The 27,060-nt window shown below is 33.7% G+C and overlaps 2 protein-coding genes and 1 long non-coding RNA gene across 4 annotated transcripts in view; all 3 read right to left on the minus strand.

Annotated features, from left to right (window-relative positions):
* Nucleotides 1-1,792: 1,792 nt before the first annotated feature.
* Nucleotides 1,793-2,737, minus strand: LOC101421882 (olfactory receptor 14K1-like). Its single transcript, XM_004482743.2, has one exon. It carries the CDS (start codon nucleotides 2,735-2,737, stop codon nucleotides 1,793-1,795), a length of 945 nt encoding a protein of 314 aa, XP_004482800.1.
* A 2,641-nt stretch (nucleotides 2,738-5,378) lies between these two features.
* Nucleotides 5,379-27,060, minus strand: part of LOC139437364 (uncharacterized) — a 203,252-nt gene continuing 181,570 nt past the window's right edge. For both annotated transcript variants that reach the window (XR_011647120.1, XR_011647121.1), the window contains 2 exons: nucleotides 7,176-7,329; nucleotides 5,379-5,474 (listed from right to left, as the gene is read on the minus strand). This is a non-coding gene — a long non-coding RNA (uncharacterized lncRNA). The remainder of the gene's footprint in view (nucleotides 5,475-7,175; nucleotides 7,330-27,060) is intronic.
* LOC101424522 (olfactory receptor 14A2-like) lies at nucleotides 24,279-25,217 on the minus strand. Its single transcript, XM_004482747.1, has one exon. The coding sequence runs from the start codon at nucleotides 25,215-25,217 to the stop codon at nucleotides 24,279-24,281; it is 939 nt and encodes a 312-aa protein (XP_004482804.1).

A 27,060-nucleotide genomic window follows, 5' to 3' on the forward strand; every position in this document is an offset into this window, starting at 1 on the left:
ACAATGCTCTTTAATCATTGGTTAAAAAGACTTAACAACAATGCAAGTTATTGGTGGTAGGGTGAGATGTTATATATGTTTGATGTTATATATATTTGTTTTGTAAGTTCATTATGATTAGTATACACTTATTGTTTAGGTATGTTTATGTATGAGTGATATATTTCAATAAATTTAGAAAAACAAATTCTTGGAAATTCTTGTGGAATTTTTCCTTTTGGAGTAATGAAATTGTTCTAAAATCTTTTGTGGAGATGAATGCACAACATTTTGGTTATACTAAAAGCCACTGATTACACACTTTGGATGTCATATGGTATTTAAATGTATCTCAATAAAGCTGCTTAAAAATAAAGGAATAAATGTGTAAGAATAGCCAATAATAGCAGCTATGTGTGTCAGGGTAAACAGAGAGAATGAGAGGTGAAGAATTTTCTTGTTTGCTGTTTTGTCTGATTTCAGTTTATTATTGAAATAATGAAAATGATCTAATCATGAATTGATGTCATGAATGCACAATTATGTGATTATACCAAATAGCATTGATTGAACATTTTGGATGAAATGTAAGCTTTATTAATATGTACCAAGACAATTATTTGTTAAATAAGTGTTTGAAAGAAAGAAATTGGTTTTACATCACAGCAACTTCAGAATCTTCCACAAACCCATAACAATTGAAATATGCTTTGTTTCAACATATGAGGAAAGCAATTTTTTCTTGATACTCAGTGCTAGTTGTCACTGATTTGCAAGTAATAGTTCCCTTTATATGCAGCTAAATCACCTTTGTGAAGAAAATGCTTTTGGGGAATGATTAGGGGATGAGTTGACAGGAGCATCACAGAAGTGATATCCAAGCTTGCAGGGACCCCAGTAGCTGTGTCACATCCAGTGCATGTGAATATATCACAATAAACAATATGATGGAGAATATGTTTCAAAGTACAAGATGTCAGAGAAGATATTAACAATACATTCTGTACCAATATAGCTGCATTCCCAAACTATCCATGGCTAGTTACAGTTCTTGTTCTTTTGAGATTAAAAAAAAATAAGTCATTTTGATATCCTTCATTATACTGTCTCTCATGTCTTTTGTGCTTTCCACTTGAAATTTGGGTTATTGATAACCATATATAAAATTAAATACTATCTTAAAAGCTGGTAAAATTAGCACATGGGATAGATCACAATGTGAGAAGGAGTGCCAGAGGCTTTCACAATTTCAAATACATTCTAATAATGTGAGAAGAATCTGGGTTCCCAAAATATAATTTACATAAGAAACACAAAGATGTAAGAGAAACATCTTATAAAATTCCAAATATTTGTGAATAATTATACGAAATCCTTCCACAAGAACACATTAGTCAACTAAGTGAAGCTTGTGATAAAATTGAGCACTGTTTTTAATGCAAAATTAATGTCATACTTACTACATAGTGAGAATTAGAAGCTATGAAGAAAGTTGAGTCAACATAGTTTAATAAGTAAAAATAATCTAAAATATTAAAGCCTTCACAAAATTAAGTGAATTCTAGGGAGGGTGAAAATTTTGGCAGACTGTGTACCCCTTAAAATGTCATGTATGTGACCTTCAGAGCAAAAGTGAAAGTCAACAAAGATATAATAAGAAAATCTTCATAATTAGTATCAAAATAATGAGGCAAAATAGAGTAATTTAGTAAACTTACCAATGAGGATCTGTGATATATTGATCTCTAAATAGAAATAATTTCAGAGAGTTAATCAAAGAACAAAAATAAAGGAAATATTATTCCATCTTTAGTCATCTTTCCATTAGTCCTCTACTTCTAAAATTCCTTAGGAATTTACCTAGAGCTAATTTAATGTCTTTGTTCCTCAGACAGTAGATAACAGGGTTTAAGGTTGGGGGTGCCACAGAATAGAAAACAGATATCAACAACTCTAGAGAAGAGGGCGCATCAGAATTTGGCTTTAAATAAGCAATAGCACCAGTCACAAGGAATGTGCTCACAACAAAGAGGTGAGGCAGGCAGGTAGAAAAGGCTTTTGACTGGCTCTGTCTGGATGGAATTTTTAACACAGTGGAGAAAATGTGCACATAGGATACCACAATGCAAACTAAACATGAAAATGCATAACAGACACCAATGGCCACACTGATGTTAATGGTTGCATGTTCTTCAGAACAAGTGACCCTTAATAGGGCAGGAACATCACAGAAGAACTGATTTATCTTATTCGAGCCACAGAAATTTAGAGAGAATGTCCCAGCTGAGTACAAGATTCCCAAGACACTGCCATTGAGCCATGACACAGTCATCATCTGTACACAGACTACTTTGGTCATTATAGCCTCATAGTGCAGAGGGCGGCATATGGCAACATAGCGGTCATAGGACATCACAGTGAGAATGCCAATTTCAGATCCTGCCAAGAGAACCACCAAGAAGAGCTGCAACACACAGCCTAGGAAAGAGATGGAGGTAGTGAAGGTGATGGAGTTAAGGATGGACTGGGGAACTGTAGTAGTAATGAGACACAGATCTAAGAACGATAAGTGCCTGAGGAAAAAGTACATTGGTGTGTGGAGGTGCTGGTCAAGAACTGTGAGAAGGATGATAAGAAAATTCTCCAGCATTGCTGTTAGGTAGATCAGCAAGAACAGCACAGCTAGTAGCCTCAACAGCATCCAATTCTCAGTAAATCTTGTGAGCAAGAATTCTGCCGTTATTGTTTGATTTGCCATGCTTTTAAGATATGACACCTAAGGAGTAAAGAAAATGGTTATATTAATGTATCTTGTGATTAATAAATCATGTATAATTTTATTGCACCTTCTCACATAAAATTTTACTCTAGAACTTTTTTCTTATTTTATTCTACAATTATTTTTCTAATATTTATTAGCACTACTGATTATTAATCTTGTTCATTCCAAACCCCAGAAACGCACCTACTTACTTTGCATTATCTACTTATTTTAACTTTATAAGAGTCCCACTGGCACACTTATTAGCAAGAGGCTATTTAAATGCATACAATCTATTTGATTTAACTTAACTACATATCCATCCTTTCTGTGCACTTAATGTCTTAAATTGCATGGACATGATTCTTTCAATTTTTACTGTTGCAGGAAATAAATTCAGCCTTTATTTTCTTGTTGATGTACTAACATGTTTATTTTGAAACATCATGGTTTAGACAAAACATTACATAAAGCAATGTACACTTATTTTCTGTCCTCTCAGAGGTAAAGTAATTAGTATGGGTATACAAATCTTCTATATCTGACTAAGTGTATTTTGAAAGAAGAAAGTAATTCCACTTCTATTCCTAAGTACTTCAAATATTTTTTGAGTCATTTGTTTCCATTGGAATTTGCAATATTGACTATAAAATTATAATTGTAAAGGAGTCTATCTTTTATCCATAAATATTATCCTTTTTCATGTAAGTTTTCTGGTGGGTTAGAAGTCATGGATGAATCTTCTGCCTGTAGCTTGATGCAATCTATTTATTATGTATACTATTCTAGTGTAACTGTATTCACTTTTCTATTGTGGGGCACTAAAATTGTTTCCCAGGTTTTTCTTGAAAATTTTATTTATTTGGTGAAAATTTCAATAACTTCTAGTTATTTTGATAAATTGATTTTCAAATGTATTGAACCATTTCTCATGAAAATAGCAATACCTAAGACAATAAGCAAGATGTTTATTTTCATGTTCTTGAAAGTATTTAATTAACAGCAAGAACCAGCAAATATTGGAATGTCTGTGAAATCCTAGACCCTAAGCCAATCACTTCTGCATTATTTCTCTTCTCTCCCTTTTGTTTACACTCCATACCATGGTTCTACAGTTTCTTTTGAAAGCTAAATGGTGTAGACATTTATAATCATTCTCTTAGTTAACTCTTCTATTTATGTAAATTTTTCATTAAGTTTAATTTTACTCATCTTTTTACTCTAGGACCTAATAAAAGCATTTCTACAACTGAAACAAGAGCAGTAGTGATTAATTCTCCATTTAAAAAGGAGTTAAGTTGACTTTTATGCTTATTTTGATTCTCTCCTGCCTACCTAGAACAATAGATGTAATCTAGTTATAGGTAGTTTCTGCACCTTCCAAAGTAATATTATCTCAAATATTGACAAGTCTTATCAATATGAAATTGGTCTCTTAAATGGTAAAATCAAGGAATGGAAACAAAATATACACATATGATCTGACCAAGGTAGTTTTTCCCTCACATTCTCGACATAACCATAAAAACAATATTTATTTTAACATAGTAAAGCCATACCTGCTAGTTTCACAAACAAATATAATTCTAAACAATTTTAATAGCTATTACTATTATGAGGATTTAATACAATTTTATTTAGAGTATGTTAAATTTATAAAATAAAAATTAGAAAAATTTTATTTTTATCTTATATTTTATTATTTAAATTTTTATCTTATAGAAAAAGTGGCTTGAAGCCATCTAAAATAATGGGAAAATATATTGTCATATTTTAATGGGAAAATACATGCTTGGAAAAATCAAATACTTTAATATATTAAAAAGCAATGTGAAAGTTTGCCTTACTGCCCTAGAGTTTTAGATAAGGAAATCTACTTCCAACAAGACCACACACAAAAATAAGACCCTATTTTTTAATAGTCATTTCATATTTTATTATCAACAGTTTTGGATTAATAACAGAATAGAATAAATGGCAGGGGAAAGAGCATCTCATAGAAAAAATATTTTAGGAATGAGACATTTTAACTTAAAAGCAGAAAAGAGAGCTTCAGGAAAAAGGGGTGTGAGAAATAGCAGATATTGTCCTAAATTGACTGAAAAAATAGTCTTAACTATTCGTATTAGAAAGCACTGGTGAATTATAAGGAAGAAAGTTGAATAGAGTAACACATAAACTGGGTCTAATGAGGTTAAGTGATCATTTAAAAATTAAATATAATCTTGCTATATATGCTAGCAATTGAAATCTAGGATAAATAAAGATGTAATAGTTACAAGAGCAGCGGTGCAACACCATTATTTATCTTGAGCGATAAACATATGATTTAATAATCCATAAATACAGAAAGAAATAGAGAATGGTAAAGGAAAATGAAAGGGGGATTAAGAGGAGAACAGTAGAGAAATAGAGAAAGGAAAAGAGGAAAATGAATAAGTAATGTGAGGGGCAAATTAATGGAACCAGATCTTGGGAAAATGATGAAGTGTTTAAACAAAGTACATTGGAGGGGACAGAAGCATTGAACAAACTAAAAGGCAAAATTTCCTCTGTATTGGGAAGGAAAGAAATAAGCAATTTCTTGAATGTAAGCAGAACATTTTAATATACCTTTAATTTGAATTATCTTCATCCATATACTAAGGCAGCAAGGAAGAATAGAGGTTTTCCAGGAAGAGTACTTCTAACTTTAATCTTCTTAGAATCCATCCATTACAGCTCGGGTGGTTTTCTGAGGAGAAAAATTACAAAATGTTCTAAAGGTCCAAAAGTCTTAAACAAATGGCAGTTTCTTATAATCTAGTAAACCTTGTATGCCCTGTTGGAGAAAAGCTGCCCTTCCAATACTTTTAGATTAATGAGGGAGAACCAGGGCATAACTCATGGTAAGCTAGACGAGGCAACTAGAGCTTAAACCCACAGCTCTTTAACCTGTTGAGGTGTATAAAGCTTGGAAGAGGGTTTACATTCCCCAGGAGTTGGCAGCAAACTCACAAAACATCCAACATGTATTCTATTCAATCAATTTGTGTGCTTTAGGGATGGCTAGCATAAACCAGTCAGGAAGTATCCTTTTGTATTACTCCCACACCCAAATTACTTGACCGTGATAAAAGATTTTTCTCCCTTCAGACTTATTTTTGACTTGTGTTATATCTTATATCAGTTGAATTATATGAAATAAGTGTGACAGCATTAGTAAATTTTGTTTTGCCCCTACAGATAACAGTAATAGAAAAGCTTTTATTGATTAATTGACCCAAGCACTTGTCCAGAACAATGCCACATAATTAAATTATTAAACAAAAGTAAACAAGGCATGTCCCCATTGGCCTTCAAAAACTTATGAAATATTTACAATGCACGCAACAGCCCTAAAATCAAGTTGTGTCTAAAAGGGCTATAAAGATTTGATGGAGTAGGGATCATATATTTTTCCAATATTTTTATATCTGATAATAAGAGGAAGGGGGAAAAACAGAGGAGATTGTTTACATGAAGTCTTCACAGCTCCCGAGAATGTCACCTTTGCCAAGCAGGGTCAACGGAATAATATTAAGAATAAAAGACTGATAAGAATGCTTTCTCAAAGATTTTTAGTTTTTTAAAGTAGTTTTATGATAAAAGGAAGTAAAAATGAATTGTCTAAATAATTTAGTGTTTTCCTCTTTCTAAACTTTTTGTTAAAACAGAAAGTTCTTGTTTTCAAGTTATATGAAGAGCCAGAGAGCACTGCAATTATTATCCAAGAGCTTCCAGATTCCTGTCTCTAGCCCCAACTCCACTCTTACTTCTAACTCATGAGATTTTGGTTTAACACATTTAATCTCTGCATATCATTATTTGTTTCTAGACTATTATGAAAAGTGACCTTGATATTCTCTGTGTTGGGTAATTATTTCCCAAAGAAGCAGCAAGACTTTTAAATCAGTACAAATGACCTTTGATAATTATATGTTATTCTCCCAGGAGATCACACTTCTCATTGTAAGTTTCATTTCTCAGACTGTAATGCCTCAGAGACAATGCTCTTCTTATCCATTTCAGATCCAAGAGATAATGCCACTGCCCTTTCCTCAGGATAGAGAAAAGAGGTAATCTCACTGGGTCTCATTAGAAAAAATAAAGGCATCAGCAATCCTTTAATTGCTTCTTACGTGTATGTAGTTATTGTACGCCTAACAATTTTTTGCTTCTAAATAATGTAACACTTTAAGTTTAGGTCTGCATCTACATAATCTTTAAATTGAACATAATATCCCAGTTTGAGATTGAGAGGGAGAATAAGATACATAGTCTCTGGTTTGGAAACTAGAATGTGGATTTTGTTCAAGTCCTTTAATTTACTCATCCTCTGAATTTAAGCCAGCCCCCAGTGAAATAACTTTAATGACCAGAAAAGGCAAGGTAGGAAGTTCCCAAGAGCACTTACTTCTCAAAATCTGTAATAGTTCTCTTGTCATCAAAGAGTCATCATGGCTGCTCATTGGAAGCAGCTTCATAATTAGATTCAGAAGGGTCTTCCTCAGTGTTGGGTAAGGTGGAATTTATTTCCAGAGTCTGATCTTGTGCAATTCACTGATCTCCTAGAACAGATAAAAATTCCCTTGGTATTGTAATTAGCCTGCTCCATCTTTTTGCCTCTGTGATTTTCATGATCTCCATGACCTGGATAACTATGTTTTGCTTCTATCATCTAGGAACCTCTTATTCACACTCCATCTTATATCATGGAGATGATGTTTAGGTGAAATTTTATTTCCTGATAATATTACTGAATTTTTAAATACTTTTTTAAAATTGAAGTTTATCATTCATTCATAAACATCCATAAAAATGAGTATATAATATAAGTTGTCAACTTACAGAACAATCATGAATATCATCATACAGGGCTTCTGTAGATTACCCCAGCAACAACGCCTTGCTTTGTAGTGAAACAATTGATACAAACTATGAAAGAGCAGCATCAAAATATTACTATCTATACCCAGTTTCTTACTTTAGGTTATTTTTCCCCCAACCTACTCAGTTAATGACACCCGGTATTAGTATTACATACTTGCTATAGTTCATGAGAAAATGTTCTCATATTTTTTCTAACTACAGTCTATTTTTCACCACAAGATTTATTGTGTTACATGACTCATGCTTTGTACAAGCCACGCAAAGTGTACACTTAGTGGCTTTCATATTCATCACAGAGATTTTGAATGTCCGTGACATAATAGCAATATGACTGCTACATGGACTATAATCTTAAATACACTTATTTTTTCCACAACTAGTCTTTGTCCATTTGCAGCAACTGACATCTAAATCCTTGACCCTTGAATAATTCTTATTTTTCACCTAGTGTTTGAACACTGGAGTAAATCACATAACTGTAAATGGGCATGCTACATTTTCTTATGGAACCATTGTAGGTAATGGGTCGTCACTCTGGGTATTTTAAATTTCCCACTTTCAATTATATCTTCCTTTTGCGATCTTCATTATGTTTTACTCTTTGTGTTCTGTTTCTTTAAGTTACTTTGATATTTTTTGCCTCTTTGTCCCTCTGTATTTCATTCCTGATATTTCCAACAGGAGTATATTCAAGTCCGTATTTTCATTAAAGTGGTTTGTATCTGTCTTGTATTTTTATTTTCAGTTATTGTTTTTTATTTCCAGAAATACTATGTTTTTCACAAATGGTCCTAAGCTTTTATGATAATCTCTTGATCTATACTCATTTCCATAACTAAATTCATTTTTATACATAATAAAATATTAATACTTGGTATCTAACAATACAAAAATTTGAAATGCTTTTTTAGGTCTGAATTTGCAGTTTGTTCTGTTTTTCTTTTTGTTAGCTATGTTAACTTGTTTCCTCATGTGCTTTGAGATTTTTTTTTTCATCTTCATGGCCCCACGTCATCTTCAATTTTATGTTATTGGGTTCCTATATTTAAAGAGAGTTGCTCTAAAACCTATGTGCCTGTGTTTCTGTGGATTGTCTCAGGGCAATATCAATCCAGAAAAATCTATATCCTAACTTATAGTTTTCATATTGCACACATAACATGAATTCTTGGCCCAAAACATCAGGGGAAATCTAATGGTAAAGAATAACCGAGGGAAGAGGATTGTGTGAAGTTGGCAGGGCAAGAAGCTCCAGGAATCAGACCTTCCACATTAAAAGATCTTAAAAAATGTTTTCAAAAAAGTTTTATACTTTTTACTACACAGGATATACATATATATTATTCAATTGATCCTTAATTATTTCATATTTTTGATTCTAATATACTCTAATCTAAATGATATTTTTTTGTTTTCCATTTCCATTAGTCCAGGACTTACTATTTGAGAATGTAATTTAAGCTTGCAATATTTTTAGAAGATTCCTAAGGATTTTCTAGGTTAATATTTTGTCTGTGAATAAAAAAAGTTACACTTTCTCATTTATTAGGTCTTTCATTCCTATTTTGGCTTATTGCATAGCCTGGGCATTCTGTACAAAGCTGAATGACAGTGAATAAAAGAAAATGTATTAGTCAGCCAAAGGGGTGCTGATGTGAAATACCAGAAATTGGTTGGTTTTTACAAAGGATATTTATTTGGGGTAGGAGCTTACAGATAACAGGCCATAAAGTATAAGCTACTTTCCTCATCAAAGTCTATTTTCACATGTTTGAGCAAGATGGCTGCTATCATCTTTGAGCGTTCAGGCTTCCTGGGTTCCTCTCTTACCAGGTCTTGCTAGTCTCCAGGCTCAGGGTTCCTCTCTAATCAGAGCTTGCTTCTTCATGTGCTCAGAATTCCTCTCTTCCTGGGGCTTGCTTCTCTTTCCTCTGTGTGCTTACTTCCCAGGGCTCCAGCTTAACACTTCAACATCAAACTCCAACATCAAATCTCCAACATCAAAAAACCCAGCTCTGTCCTTTGCCATGTCTTTTATCTGTGAGTTCCCTCCCACCAAAGACAGGGCTCTCAACTCCATACTGACATGGCCTAATCAAAGCCCTAATCATAATTAAATCATGTTCAGGTACAAACCAATTTACAAACATAATCCAATATCTATTTTTTGAATTTATAACTATATCAAACTGCTACAGAAAACATCCTTTCATTTTTCAAATCTTTATGATAAATCATTCAGGCTTTCACCATTAATTTCAATATTATCTTTAGTTTGTTTTGTTTTGTTTTGTTTTAATTGAACAGTCACACTTTATCAAGTTATGGGGTTCTCTTCTGATGCCAGGTAACAGAGTTTTTTTGTTTAGAAATGGTTAAATATTTCAAATGTGTTTTCTGAATCAATTGAGATAATGTACAATATAAAAAATACATTTGCTGTTAACATTGTGAAAAACGTAAAATCTGGAGAAATACGTTAATATAGATAGTCATAGACATATTTCCTTTCCTAGTACAAAAGCCACTGGACTAATAATAGGATATGAACATTTTATCTTGAATAAAGGCAGAAAAGGTAAAAAACTTACCTAAAGAGTAACAAGGATAAAAATATAGCAGACATTTTACCAGAAAGCATGGAAGGAAGAAGAGCGATGTGTGAAATATTTAAAAGGTAAGTAGTGCAGTGCCATTCAGGGGTGTCCCTTGTGCAAGGAGTGCACCCTTGCCCCACGCTCAAGGAGCGCACCCTATAAGGAGAGCCGCCCAGCGTGAAAGAAAGTGCAGCCTGCCCAGGAATGGCACCGCACACACGGAGAGCTGACACAATGAATTGATCAACAAAAAGAAACACAGATTCCTGTGCCATTGACAACACCAGAAGCAGACAAAGAAGAAGATGTAGCAAATAGACACAGAGAACAGACAAACGGGATGGGGGGGGAGAGAAATAAATAAATAAATAGATAGATAGATAAATGGTAAAAATGATAAATTAGAATTATATATCTCTATATATCTAGTGAAATTAATTTTCAAGTTGAGGTAATAATGACATTCTATGAAAAAAACACAAACAGGTTACTTGTCACCAGCAAATTGCCCTTCAAGAATTTTGAAAAAATAAAATTTCTTTAGAAGAAAGGGAAATGAAATGTCAGAACTCAAATGCATATCAAGGATGAGCAGCAGAGTAGAAATTAATAAAGGTAAAATAAATTATATTTTCTTATTAATTGATCTGAAAAATGATTTTTTAAGTAATAGTAACAATTTATTTGGAGATTATAGCATATGAATAATTAAAGGTGTTGGCAAGGGTGTGAGAGAGGGATTGGGAATACTCTAAGATAACTGCTCTCTGTGTGAAATGGTGTATTCTCTTCTGTGAATGCTGACTACCATTGGCTTAAAAAGTATAGTGCAAACTCTATTGAAACAGTATCATGAACACTTGTATGTCAACAAATTAGATAAAGTATATGAAATGTAAAAGGTCTTAGAGGCACGTTACCTATCTACACCTACCTAAGTACCTACATTGAATCAAGAAGAAATAAAAGCCTACAAGAAACCAATAATAAGGAAAGGGTTTGAGTAACTATTCAAACATCTCCCAAGAAAGAAAAAACAAGAAACAAATGGTCAATGGAAAATTTTACCAAACATTCCAAAAAGAATTGATACTAATCTTCCAAAAATTGAATAGGAGAGAATCCTTCCAACTCATTCTATGAGACTGGAATCACCATAATACCAAAGCCAGATAAAGATATTACCAGAAAAGAAAATAGAACAATATTTCTTATGAATAGAGATAAATGACTCATTAATAAATACTAACAAATCTTGTAAAAGGGCACACTTAAAGAAGTATAAACAATGATCAATTGGGATTTATCTCACTCATTCAAAGGTAGTTCAAAATTTGTAAACCTGTTAATGCAATACACTACATTAATAGGACCAGAGGACAAAACAAAAGGTCATCTCAAATGACCCAAAAAAAGGCATTTGATGAAAGCCAAAACTACTCGATAAAAAAGCTTCAGAAAACTAGATATAGAAGGAAATGTCCTCAACATGGTAAAAGAGATATAAGAAACCCCTGCATCTAGCATACTAAGCAATGAATGATTGGAAGCTTTCCCCTAAAATCAAGAACAAAACAAGGGTACTCACATTCAACACTCTTAATCAACATAGTACTGGAAGTTCTAGCCAAAAATAAAGTAGGAAATGAAAAAGAATAAAAGCTCTCCATCTTGGAAAAGAAGTAAAATATTCCCTGTTTGCAGACAACATTAATAAATGAGTTGAGCAAAGTTGCCACTTTCAGGATCAAGACACAAAATCCCTGGTCTTTCTATAAACAAAATGAACAGCATACTAGGAATTCAGGAAAATATTCCATTTACCAAAGCAATCAAAACTAATTTATTTAGTAAAATGTTTCCAAGGATGTAAGGGGCTTATATATGGAAAACTAAAGAACATTGCTGATAAAAATTAAAGAAGGTCTAAATAAATGGATGAACATACATGATTCATGGATTGGAGGACCAAACATTGTTTAAATGTCAATTCTATCCCCAAGCAATTACAGATTCAATGTACTTCCAATAAAACTTCCAACAGCCTTCTTTGAAGAAATGGAAGAGCCAACCAAATTCATATGGAAGATATATCATAAGGAAGTGCTCAAAAAGCCAAAATCATTTGTAAATGAACAAAGTTTATTTTAAAATTTATTACAAAGCTACACTAACCAAAACAATATGGGTCTGGCACAAGGACTGACATGTAGATCAATAGAATAGAATTTGCAGATCATATCTATCGCTGATCTATTTTTGACAATGAGCAAGTACACTCCATGAGGAAAGGACAGTCTCATTAACAAATAGTACCAGTAAAATAATGAAAGTGTTTCCCTGCCTCACACCAGAAAAAAAAATAACTGAAAATGGAAATGGAAATCATAAAAAGTTTTGACTTGGGGAGCTTGTCAATAATGTACATATCCAAACACATGAAATAAAATTATTAAAGAGGTAATGGGTAGAGAAGAAATCTCTAAAATTGAAAGCAAACTGAAAAAATTAAATCTGACTGAACAAATATTATAAACACATTGAATGAGGTAAAAAAAAAAGATGAAAGAACTAATCCAGGAGGTAAGTAATGAATATATTGTTCAACTGTATATAATCAGTTCAAGTACAGGATATTGCAGACAAATTCTGAACTATTTTATAAAAAAATATTTTAAACAATTTTATTTTGAAATAATTTCAAATATATAGTAAAATTGCAAAAATAATACCAACCCCATACAGAGAATTTCAACATACACCCCCACCAGATAAACCAAATTACCTAATTTAATATTTTGCCACATTTTCTGTATCATTATCATGATGTCTATCATTTATCTATCTTCGGAATATTTGAGAGGAAGTTGCAAACGTGATACTTCTTAAACATGTAATACTGTCATGTACATTTCCCACTAAAAGGATACTTATTTATATAATACCTTTAAGGGCAGTTATCAAGTTCAGTACATTTCACATTGATGTAAAACTTACAGTTTATATTCCAATTTTCTTTTATCACTTAGAATTTTAATTTTATGATTATTATTCTTTTAGACATAAATAGGTTATCATATATCACCCACTGTACATTGATAAAGAGAAAATATGAGGAAATGTTGATTAATTTATTCCTAAACGTTCTCTACATTAAAAATTTGGTGAGTCACAATTTGACTTAGTCGCAAGTGTCCATATTTTATGCACACATTGACCTCCCTGCCATTAAATATATGTGTGCCCCACCATTTCTTAAAAGAGTGCTTCACTATGCTCACCATGATTATTTTTCAAGTTTTTTATACTCTTTCTGCAAAAATTGTTGTTCAAGAACACATATGCAGGAATTAGGTCTGGCCAATAGCAATTCCAAAACATCTATGTTTGCATTGTCCATACTGTCTTCTCACCTCCAGTACCCAACATTCTATTAAGAAGGCATAGTTAGAAGATCATTGCTAAGTGAATAGATTTTCAGTCATTATTCTAGATTTGGGAAGCTTGCTTTAACCAATGCTATACTCCCAGGTGCAGGCATAGCTGTTGAGGTATGATTTTAGCAATATAGGTTGCTTGATAATTGGGAGGTAGGGGAGCAGCTCTGTGTCATGTAGTTCTCAAGGTGAAAAGCACTCTAAGGGTCAGTACCCTATCATTATGTGCTCCTCCATGGACACTGTCTAAGATTGATGTTTTTCCAATTAATTTAGGGAGAATATGATTTTTATTGTTGGAAGATGCTTTAAAAATATCAAATCCATCTCCTACATTTCAAGTCAAATATGCATAAACCAGATCTAGAGACCTTAAATTTTCTCTGTAATATAATTTTTAATGAGTGGAAAAGATGGACCTCCCAATTGCTTTATGTGAATTAGCTTGCTCTATTTGCTTGGTAAAAAGAATAAAAGGAATTTATATTTGTGACAAACACTTGTTTTAAATTTTCATAGCAGAGGAGATTGAGAATAAAGTTTTAGTAAGTTTGTTTTTTAATATTATGGGTAAAGCAAGTCTGACAATATTTTATTTGTATTATAAGGATAGAGGAGATAAGTAAATGTGCTATTGGGGACCAGGATTCTCATAGAAGAAGAAATATATGGAATTTCATTGGGAAATGCAATAGAAGAATGATGTGAGTATGGACTGGACTTGGAGATTTCAGTCATATGACTTATAAAGTATGTATTTATGTGTATGTGTGCACATGGAAATGTATGCCTGCATGTACATTTCTATGTATGTGTACACATATGCAAATACATGCAAGTATTTTCTAGCTCTGCTGAAAGTGCCAAGAGGCAAAAGGACTCCCAAGCAGAATGAACACCTGATAGCCAGATATTTTTCTCTAATAAAGGAATAAATTAAAGGAATTAATGCTCCTTGGAGAAATGTCTAACACCAGGTCTTCGGAAGGGTCCATACAAGATTCTTTAGAAAGCTTTTCAGAAAATGCCTGAAAATGATTTACCTCTCAATATATGAGCTTCCATTTGACTAAAAATATATTAATTTTACTATCACATTTGTACAAAAACAAATGGTTCATGAATTTTCAGGTTTATAATTATATTCTTTTCATGCTAATTTTGTAGATCAAAAAGTTAAACATTGGCAATTCCATATGGTTTTATTTAATTTTTCAATCTTCTGTTTTCCCACATGAAGCATCTATTCTCCTTTCTCTTTAGGAAATCTTTTTTTTTTTTTCACTCATAAGTATTTTTGGATTTTTCCTTTTCATGTTTCAACAAGAGTTTTACCTTGATTTGTCTGTCAAAGTGTGTACTGGTTTCCTGGCTGGTAAAAAAAAATAACATAAAATAAGTTAGCTTTAAAATGTGGTTATTGGACCACAGTTTTAAGATGGTGAGAAGTTTAAAACCAGGGCCTCACCAGGACATTTCATTCTCCCTGATGACTGTGGATTTCTGCAACTAGTTGCTGGAAACCCTTGTCCTTTGGCTTTTCTGTCATAGGGCAATGCACATGGTGGCATCTTCTCTTTTCTCTTCCAGGTACCACTGATTTCATTTTCTGGCAACTCCCTGAGAATTTCTCTCTGTGTGATGTTCTCTATGTATCTTCCAGTAATAGGATTAGGTCCTATCCTAATTCAGTGGGGCTCCACTGTAACAGAAGAAACCTTATGAAATGGTCCTATTTCTAACTGAGTCACATCCACAGAAATGGATTAAGATTTAGAATATATTTTACTGAGGAACATAATTTTGAGTCACCAGTTTGTTTTTAACAGTCACAGTGTGGCTTTATTCATATAATGGAACTGGATTTCTTAAATTATATACTTGCAATCTTTTATAATTTATAAAAAAATAAACTTTATAAGTTCCCATATTTTTGCCTCTCTTTAATTCTGGAAGAACTCATTTTACATGTTGTTTTCTTTAAGTGCTTTTAAAAAAACATATTCCACTTTACTTTTCTCTGCTGCATGCTAGTAAATTCCTCATATTTATCTTTCACTTATTCAAGTGTTTCCTTTAACTGGATTGATAAAATTATTTTTAACTTAATTTAAGATAATATTTCTGTTTTTTTTATATATTTTATACAATTTTTCATATGTCTTCTCATTTCTTCTTTCTTCTCTTCTTACTCTCTTTTTCTTCCTTCTCTTTTTCTTCCTTTCTTTCATTTCTTCCCATACCTTTTTTTATTCTTTAAACGTTTCCTCAGCTGATATTTTCCTCCCACCATAGCCAATATACAGTGGAAGATCATGATTTGTGATTTTTGAAAATGTCTACACAGATCATTTATTTACTTTTTTCTACTCTAACACTTGTGGATTTTTTTTTTACTGAACCAGTTTTTACAAAAACTTGGGAGCTTGAATTCATGGTCCATGCAGGAGATATATATTCAATCTCCATACTTATAGATTATACTGGCTTGGACATTTATATATTCAATATGTTATTTTCATACCCTATGAGTTCAGGACTTTGCTCAAACTCAGTCTTTGTTTCCTAGTCTATATAGGCATTAGATATCCAGCTCATGCTTCTTGAAATCATCATTATTACCAAATATGCTTTGACTGATGATGTTGTAGAATTTGAGAGAGGTTCAATTATTTGCATATAGAGAGTCCAGGACTCAGGAATTATTTTGAGAAGGAAAAGTGGTTTATTGACAGCCAGCCGGACTCAGGAGCTTTCTATTTCGAACCGGAGCCCCAAACAAGATTTTTGAGTCCCTTTTATACAGAGAAGAAAGGTCAAATAGTCCTTTTGTTTCAGTTCTCAATAGGCTTGAATTAGCATATATCTTCCACATCCTATTTAAGCTTTTAGCATGGACTTCGCACATTCTAGATAAGCCTTTAGCACATTTGGTTTGCATTTTCCCTGAATATTTAAAGTTTATAGGCTTTGCATTGTTAAACTGTTTCCTGGGACTGGAGTCATTGCCATGGTTACCAAGAGCAGGACTGCAACCTCTTACAGTTCCACACCCACAAGTCAGGACAGACAGTGTAGGTTAAGGTTATCTCTGAAGAGACAAAGAGCCTCCTACCCATAGCCCACATCAATGAAGCTATGTTCTGAGCTTTATAGCTCCAGTTTCATATTGTCAGTAGCCAGAAAAATAACACAATACACCACCTTTCCACATAGGAAACTCAGGAATCTAAACCGCAACCTGTGACAATCATCCCAGAATGGTGAGAACTTACATACTGAAAAATTTTATTTAGGTTTGCTATAATAAGGATGTCAGCTGCAGTCACATTTATATTTGGCAGCCATTGTCTGGAAAAAGGAAGCCTTTATGTATGTTCTTGCTGGATGTTATTTACATGGGAAAGCTGTAAGCCCGCTTGGTAAAAGTAAGTAAACCTATGTCATTGCTTTGGTGAACATATTTGGCTTCCTTTGGTTGGTCCTGTATTAATTTATGGAAATTGACAAATTGGGCCAAGTTCAGTCCAATTACACCAATTACTGCAGAAGTTGTGGGTGTGAGTTGTTGTGGTCTATATATTCTTGCCATTGTCCAGGTATATATTTAACCTCTCAAAAGAGAATGAATTTCTGTACTAATGCTTCTTTACTAACTAATTTTTATTTAAAAAGAAAGCTTTTTTTGAAAAGTTAAAATTTGAAAAGTTAAATTGAAAATATATTTAACACCAAATAATATTTGTCAATGAATATTTGAAAAACTTGAAAAATTACACCAACGTTACCTTTCAATCAAATGGGATATTGGGAAACCAGCTTCTCCAACTTGAAGTCCTATCTATGACTATAATTCTTATAAAAAGTATGCAACAAAATAGATTAAGGAGCTTGTAAAGCCTTTAGTATTGTACTTCTGTTTTAACTTTTGTTAATATTTCAAAAATTGATAATTCTGAATAAAAAATATATTTTATTTCCAAATACCTTCTGTATTTAATATATTATTGATTGAAATTAAAAAAAAAAAACTAAATCAAATGTACAAAAATTGACTATATTATCTCAGCAATATAAAATTCCATTATGGACTTCTAGGGAAGATGATGGAATAGGATACTCTAGGACTCAGTTATTCTATTAAAGCAATTATTAAACATGTAAGAACTGTCTGATACAACTCTTCAATGGCTCTGGAGGCCAGAGGAACAGCATACACCACCCAGTGAAAAGTACGAGGAAAAGACTAATGAACTAAAACAAAGAACAGAGAGTCTCTCTCCCTGTTTGGTAAAGTGCAATACCTTGCTCCCATGGCAGGATGCCATGAGATCAAGTCCTTGACTTGCTGCTGCTGAGAGAATGGAATGTAAGAATCCTCTTTACAAAGATTTATGTGTGAATTAAGATCTTAAAAATGGTACCCCTTATCCAGGGCAAGAATCAGATGAAGAAGAGCTGCAAAAATCAATCAAATAGTCTAGAATAAGATGAATCAAGAATCAAAAAAGATCCTTAACACAAAGGCAATCAGCAATAAAAACAAAGGCATAGGAGAAATACTCACTTTCAGGTTGTACTCATCAAGACAAGGAAATCAATCAATGCAACACACCACATTAACAGATTGAAAGAAAAAAATTACATGATCATCTCCTGGGTTAGTCCAATGACAGTAGTGTTGCAATTCTGCTGAAATTCAGAGCTCAACTGGCACATGGAAAGATCAAAAGCTTAAGTTGCTAAGACATATATTTATCAAGTATAGTGCTAATTATAGGTTCAGGTAAAAGGGGCAGAAAAGCCAGGTCTAGAGTGCTTAAAAATGAGTCTAACTCTGTTACACTGGGGAGCATAAATTTTACAGTAAAGCCCACAAAAAGAGTGCTGAACTCTTGAGCTCTCTGCCCTGCTTATAGTTTCTGGATGTCTCTACAGCCCTCAACAGCCCTGCTATTTGAGACAGCTTTACTGTGGCAATCAATGAGATCCTGCTGATATTTGCGTAAGCATAATCTCTGGAATGACCTCCAAACTCACTTTGAAGTCTCTTAGCCATAAAAACTCATTTATACTTATGCTTTCCCCCTTCTGGCCAAGGTCTTTTTCCAGATGCATTGCTAGTTGATACTTAGTAGTAATCCCTCAGTGCCAGGGAGGCTCATCCTTGGGAGCCATGTCCCAAGTCAGGGGGTAAGGTAGTTTATTTGTATACTGAATTTGGCCACATTTGTGCAACAGGGGGCTTTAACATAAAGGTAGTGGTCACCAGAGGTTCTAAGAGTTGGAAGAGGGAAGGATGTGTGTAATTTTCAGAGTTATTAGTTATTAGGAAATTTATTTCAAAACTACAATGAGATATTACCTTATTCCTATTTAGACAAGCTGCTATTAAACTAAAATAAAGGAAACTACAAGTGTTGGAGGGGGTGTGGAGGAATGGGAATGTTCATCCAATGCTGGTGGGAATGTAGAATGTTGCTACCTTTGTGAAGTATGGCTTGGTGGTTCCCTAGGAAGCTACCTACTGAAATGCCATTTGATCCAGCAATCCCACTGTTAGGTATATACCTAGAAGAATTGAAAGCAGGGACAAAAACAATATATGTACACCAATGTTCATAGTAGCATTATTTGCTATTACCAATAGATGGAAGCAACCTAAATGTAAATCAATGAATGAATGGATATGCAAAATGTGGTATATATATGCCAGAATATTACTTAGTTGTAAGAAGGAATGAAGTTTTGACAAATGTGAGAGAATGAATGAATCTCAAAGAACTTGTGTTGTGTGAAGTAAGACAGACACTAAAGGACAAACACTGCATGACTGCATTAGTGTGACCTAAGGATATTGAGCAGACCCACAGAGCTAGAATCTGGAAGGGGTAGATTACCAGAAGATAGAAAGGGAGAAGAGTGCTGAGCCAAGGCCCATTCTGGGAAGAACCTATGATAATGTGGAAAGGGTGGTATAGCAATGGTCAGGAGTGATATTGGTGCAGGGAAGTGAGTGGGGTCCCCAGTGCTGGAATATGAGGATGAGTGGGGTTGGAGGGTTGGCTTGGGCTATACACAGAACTGAGGGGAGGACTGAAGGCAGGAACAGGTATGCTCTGGGGAATTGGAGATCAGCTGTTTGAAAATATAAATATGTGAATGTTCTTTTGGCAAATATAACAGTCCAAGGACACTGATGCAGGGTGTCAGTGTTGTGGGGATGTGTGGGGAAAGGTGCACTTGGGGTATGCTTCTCTGGAATAAGAATGTGTTCTTCTTGTCAAAGAGTAGTTTGTCATTGGCTGGAGACCCACACAATTAACAAGAAAATATTAAACTCCCATTCTGGAGAGTCCTGCTTTGTTCTAAAATAGAGGCACAAATATCTCTTGAGTATACAGGCATTGCCTAAGCAAAGAAAACAGACCAATATGCCAAGCCCTCAATATTTAAGCATATAACTAAGAACCTTATTTTTGTGAAATTGAAACCTAGCCTAATAGTAAATACTGCCTCAGAGTTACCTTCTGAACATCTCCTTTGTACTCAAATGTGGCTTCTCTCTAAGGCAAACTCAGCAAATAAATGTAATACCTTTCTGGACATAAGAAAAGACTCTGCAGGATGTGCCTTTCTGACAACAAGGGCTTAATATCAAGCATCAGCCAGCAATACATTTGTAAAAATACCTTGACCAAAAGGGCAAAAAATTAAATATAAATTTTTTTTATTGCTAAGAAATTTCAGAATGTGTACAGAGGTCATCTCAGAAGTTACACTTGGGTATTACTCAGACAGATCTCACTAATTGGTACTGTTAGCAAAATCTCAAAGGGTGCTTCTGAGGGTCTTAGAGCCCTCTGGACACAATAGGAAAAGCACACAATGCCTTGAAATCAACACTCTGTGGATGGACCTTACCATGAAATATATGAAAAATTTTTCCCCAGTGTAACAGAGTGTACTAGTCAGCCAAAAGGGTGTTGATGCAAAATACCAGAAATTGGCTGGTTTTTATAAAGGGTATTTTTTGGGGGTAGGAGCTTATCATTACCAGGCCATAAAACATAAGTTAATTCCCTCACCAAAGTCTGTTTCCATGTGTTGAAGCAAGATGGCTGCTGATGTATGTGAGGGTTCAGGCTTCCTGGGTTCTTCTGGGTTCAGCTGATCTGCTTTCTCCACAAGGTCAGCTGTAGACTCTCAGGTGAATGGCTCTGTCTCCCTGAGGTTTCTGCCATGTCTAAGGAGCCATCTCTATTCCTCTGTGTTCTTCTCCTGGCTCAGGTCCTCTCTCCCTGAGGATTGCTTCTCTTTTCTCTGTGTGCTTACTTTATGGGGTTCCAGTTTAAGACTTCAGCATCAAACTCCAACATCAAAAACCCCAACATCAAAGAACCTCAGCTCTGTCCTCTGCCATGTCTTTTATCTGTGTGTCCCACTCCCCACACCTCCCACTTTTCCCCACATTTAACAACTTTTTCACTAGTGTGATACATTCATTAAAATTGATGAACACATTTTGGAGCATTGCTACTAAGCATGGATTATAGTTTGCATTGTAGTTTACACTCTCTCCTACTCGATTCTGTAGTTTATGGCAAGATAAATAATGGCCTGTATCTGTCATTGCAATGTCATCCAGGACAATACCAAGTCCCCAAATGCCCCATATTACACCTCTTTTTCCCTCTCCCTGACTTCAGCACCTCTACTGGCCACTGTATACACATCAATTATATAATTTCTTCCATTAGTGGAATTATAATAAGTCTATAGAAGAATACCAGTAAGTCCACTCTAGTTGATTTTTATTCCCCAATCCTGAGGATTCTGGGATGGTAATGCCCACTCCACCTTTAATTGAAAGGGCTTCAATAAGATCTCTTTATATATCATGGTTATTAGATCCTTGTTGGAGTTAAAATTTCCAAATATTTCCCTCCATTGAGTAGGCTGCCATTTTACCCCTTCAAAAACTCCTATGCTATTAACACTTTGTAATATTAATTTACATTTGTTCGATTTCAAGGAAAACTGGTCTTATATATACAATTCTACCCATATTCATATTTCACATAATATATTTATATTTCACATGATGTAGTTATTTCATAATATGGTGATCATACAGTATTTGTTCTTTGTGTCTGGTTTGTTTGACTCAACATAATGGCCTCTGGGTTTGTCAATATTACCATAATTTTCATGACTTCATTTCTTCTTACCAGTGCATAATATTCTGTTGTGTATATACTCCGTAATTTGTTCATCCATTCATCAGTTGATAGACACCTAGATTGTCTCCAACTTTTGCTGTCATGAATAATTCTGCTATGAACATCAGTGTGCAGATATTTATTTGTATCACTGCTGTCAGTTCTTCTAGATTTATACATAGCAATAGTATTGCTGGGTCACATGGCAGGACTATATTCCACTTCCTCAGGAACTGCCAAACACAGTGCTCCACAGTGGCTGAACATTCTACATTCTCACCAAAATTGAATAAATGTTCCTATCTGACTCTTTAATAGTGGTCAGTCTAATAGGTGTGAAATGATAGCTCACTGTAGTTTTGATTTGCATTTTCCTAATCTCTGGTGATGTTGAACATTTTTTATGTGTTTACTTACCATTTGTATTTCTTCTTTGGACAGTTGTCTTTTCATGTACCTTGAAAATTTTTAAAGTTGTTGAGTTGTATGATCTCTTTATATATCATGAATATTATCCTCTTATCAGATATGTGATTGCCAAATAATTTCTCCCATTTCTCCAAATGTAAATTTCAATTAATTTATAAAGAAAAAAATATATTGGTGGTAAGGTAGGTCTGAGGAAGGAATGCTAAGGGGTGTAGAGTTTTTACGGAGTAATGAAATTTTCTAAAATTTTTGAGATGATTAATGTACAGCATTGTGATTATACAAAAAGCCATTGATTATGCACTTTGGATAGAATAGCTAGAAATAGAAGCCATGTACAATGGTGGAAGCATAGAAAAACTGTGAGGTGAGGAATTTCCTTGTTTGTTTGTCTGTTTTTCTGTAGTACAACCATTTTTAAGAAATAAAAAGCATTGAGTAATTACTGCAAAACAAACAAACAAACCTAGAGCTATGTGAAAAAGGCACATATTGTTTGATTCCAAATATGTGACATTCTGGAAATGACAAAACTATGGAGATAGTTAAAAAATCAATGGTTTCCAGGAATCCAGTGTTACTGAAAGAAGGACAATTTTGTGGAGATCATGCCATTTTTAGGACAGTAATTTTGTAGGATACTTTAATGATCAATTCATTACATTATATATTTGTCAAAACCCATGTAAATGTATAACACAAGGATTGAACCCCAATTTAAGCAATGGAGTTAGGTAATAATAATAATAATGTATTGCTTTATCAATTGTAACTAATGCAACATACAATGCAAGATATTATTGTAGGTGAAACTTGGTACATGGTGAGGTGTTGTAAAGGAACTGTCTCTAATTTCTGCATGATTTTTAATCATAAATTGTCTACTATATAAAAATAAACACAACAAAAACCTTAGGAGTTTTTTTTTCCTCCTTATATAATTAAGACCACAATAAAGTGAATATAAAGCACAGAAAATATTCCATTAAGACACAGAATCTCTAGGTAGTTTACCTAGAAGATAAAGAAGAAACTTTCACCCTTTAATTGTAAGTGAATCAATCAAAGACAAAATTCCATTACGATTTCACAACTTCTGCTATAATGTCAATACATTTTATAATTTCTTTTCAAGCTCATATAATAAGACAACAAAATGAAGTTATCTTCTTACAAGGAGAGATAAAGTCTTTTCTGACTTCCAGGCATGAAGACACACAGACATACAGTTCTTATACTTTGCCACCTTGCCTGCTGTCTTTTTGGAAAGATTATTTATATGATTGAGCACTATTCATCTTTGGGAAATTGTCTCAGATGCATCTTCCTTCATGATTATGACTTTGGTATAGGTTTTTCTCCTAAGTTTTTTTTTAAATGGATCTTGGCACCACTTTATAGTGACCCTTAGCCTACTGCAATATTTTTGCCTTCTCTTTTCAATACCTCATCAATAGACAGTCAAAACTGTCAGAGAATTCATGTATGAATTTCATATTTTGAGCATAAATCCTTTTCATTGTGTTATTCATATCAAAACAACTCAATCACATTTTCATTTGGAAATAATCATTCACTCATGATCTATAAGTGAAATAGAATGAGTTATTAAAATATCAAAAATGAAAACATCATGGAAACCAGAACCACTTTTTTCAAAGGGGATGTAACAGAGGCCACAGATGAAGAGATGCTTTTGCATATAACAGCACAAATGAGGATCATGATATATCTATATTAACTTCATATAATACTATGGCTTGAAATTTGGAGTAGTCTCTTTAGCTCATGAGTGCTCATTTCTTCATGACAAAACAAAAATAGGGCTATTGCTTTATTTTCTTAGCTCTTTCCAAAGTTCAAAATAAGATAATTTATGGGAAAATTATTTGTCTTTAAGGCACTATATCACAAGTAGTATCTTCAAAGTGTTAAATGCATTTTAGACAGCATTTAGAGTGTGCATTTTAGACAGCAACTTCATCAGAGCCTTTTTCATGTCCTTGTTCCTCAAGCTGTAGATGGCAGGATTGAGGATTGGAGGTAACATGGTGTAGAGGACAGAAAGCAGCTTTTCAATAACTGATGGTGTATTTGAAGGTGGCTTGAGATAAACAAAAGCAGCAGTTATGATAAAAACAGTAAAGACTGTGATGTGAGGAAGGCATGTGGATAAAGCTTTTGACTGACCTTTTGTGGTAGGAATCTTTAGCACATTAGATAAGATATAAACATAAGAGATCACAATACAGGTGAAGCAAGACACACCTAAACACATACTAATCCCAATACTTGCATAAACTACCACTAATGATTCAGAGCAGGAAATCCTTAACAATGAGGGAATATCACAGAAAAACTGTGGAATCTCATTGAAGCCACAGAAGGGCTTTGAAAATGCACCAGCTGTGAACAAAGCTCCCAATAATCCTCCAATGACCCCAGAAGCACTTGTCATCAGGACACAAGTGCCAGCATTCATTATGACCCCATAGTGCAAAGGATAGCAGATGGCAATGTAGCGGTCATAGGACATGGCTGTAAGGACAAATGCCTCACCTGCTGAGAAAGAAGTCATTAAAAATAGCTGGAAGGCACACCCTAAAAATGAAATGGAATAGTTGTGAGTTAAGTTGTTGACAATGAACTTTGGAATTGGGACTGACACAAAGAAGACATCAAAGGAAGACAAGTTCTTCAGGAAGAAGTACATGGGTGTATGGAGTTGCAGATCAAGGATAACAAGAGTGATAATAAGGAGGTTACTCATTACAGCTGCCAGGTAAATCACTAGGAAGAGCACACCATGTAAAATCTGTAGTTCTGGAACATCAGAAAAACCTTCCAGCAGGAATTCTGTCACAAAGGTGACATTGACCATGGTAGTAGGTTCTCTTTACTTCCTGGCAAGGCAAGGATATATGAAAATAGAAAAATTAATCTACACCATTTGACAAGACTCAATTGACAAAGGGAAGCATTAAACTACAACACAGCTATGTAATTGCCTCTCTAACTTAAGTACCTATGCAGCATTATCCATAAAATTCCATATTCATTTTTGAGGTAAAGGGATTTCATAAGGCATGAAATATTTTAAAATTTACAAGAGTTTTACCTGATACTGTAGTCTGAACCTCAGTATGCTTGGGGATGGATATAACTTGACTAGAGGAGACAGATTTCTCTAATCACAGGGACATTTCCATTAGGACAGCCATAATGACAAATCCTTTTTATTTTGGAAAAAGAATCCAAAATTATATGTCTTTAAAGCATGTTATTATCCCTAACACTTAACACATGAAAAAAAATCAATCATCATATGCCTTTATCATTATGAACTCACAATTATATTGAATAATCTTACATAGGAGTATAGATAAATTAATCTGTCCTTATGGATAAAGCCAAGAGAAGAAAAGGAAGATTCTTTGCACAATATTTATATTATCATGAGGTCATACAATTCAAATGTCTTGAACATCACTTTTAGTATGAGAAGGAAATTATTCAATCATCTATAAAAATTTCATGCCCATTGAATGCACTCATAAATATTAGAGCCACGTTAACATTTGGACTGCCTAGTACTTGAATTTGTTTATAATGGATACTTGAGAGGTCAAAGTGACAAAACATCTTCCTAATCCTACCTGAATTATTTTTCATAATCTTGTCATGTTTTCTGTAGTACATTATTTGATATTATCAAATATATTTTTTAATTGTTTATAATATTCCTAGATTTTTAGTTACTGATACAGAAATACTATTTTATTCATGCATTAAAAAGATGATGAGTTCTCACATATGTATCATACAATGAGTTTGCTTGTGGAGGAAAACAATAAAGTGCAATAAAGGTTATTTTCTGGGAGAAGTCATTCAATGTGAGGTAGAAAATGAAAAATAAATAAGACAACAAACAAGTAAACCTTGGGTAGTAACTGTTACTAGTAAGATAATAACTGGAAGTGTTATTTTAGAAAGTAACTGGGTGGTTGTTTGAGACTGGGTTGGGAAGGACCAATTTTGGAATGACCTAAAGTTTTAAATATATATGAAGAGAAAAGACTCATCCAGACAACTAACAAGGAGGTGAAGACAGCACCCATCCCAATAAACAGAGTGTCTGCAACTGGAAGCAAAATAGTTCCATCCATCTGAGCCATGTGATCTAAGCCCTTTCAATTAGAAACAGATTGGGCATCACCATGACAAAACCCTCAAGATCAGGGAATGAACAATAAAGTAGATTATTATTATATTATAGACTTATTATTCTAATGATAGAAGAACTTTATCATTGATATAAAGGCAGTGGCCACAGAGGTACTGAGGAGGGAAAGGGAAGAATAGGTGTAATATGGGTACATTTTTGGGATGTTGGAATTGTCCTGCATTGCATTGCAATGGTGGATGTAGGCCATTATATATTTTGTCATAATCTTCAAAATTGTGTATGATAGCATATAAATTATAGTGTAAATTATACCCCACAGTAAGTATGCATTAATAGGTATTCAACAATTGTAATAAATGTACCACACTAATGAAGGATGTTGTTAATGTGTGAAAATGCAGGAGGACAAGGAGTGGGATATATGGGGATCCCCTATATTTTTTATGTAACACTTATATAATCTAAATTTAAAGAGAGGGAAAAAGTGCCTGCAGTGCAAAGAACTGAGGAAAGAATGCTATAGGAAACACATGAACAT

This window comes from Dasypus novemcinctus, chromosome 22 (assembly GCF_030445035.2).
Source record: "Dasypus novemcinctus isolate mDasNov1 chromosome 22, mDasNov1.1.hap2, whole genome shotgun sequence".
Taxonomy (NCBI): domain Eukaryota; kingdom Metazoa; phylum Chordata; class Mammalia; order Cingulata; family Dasypodidae; genus Dasypus; species Dasypus novemcinctus.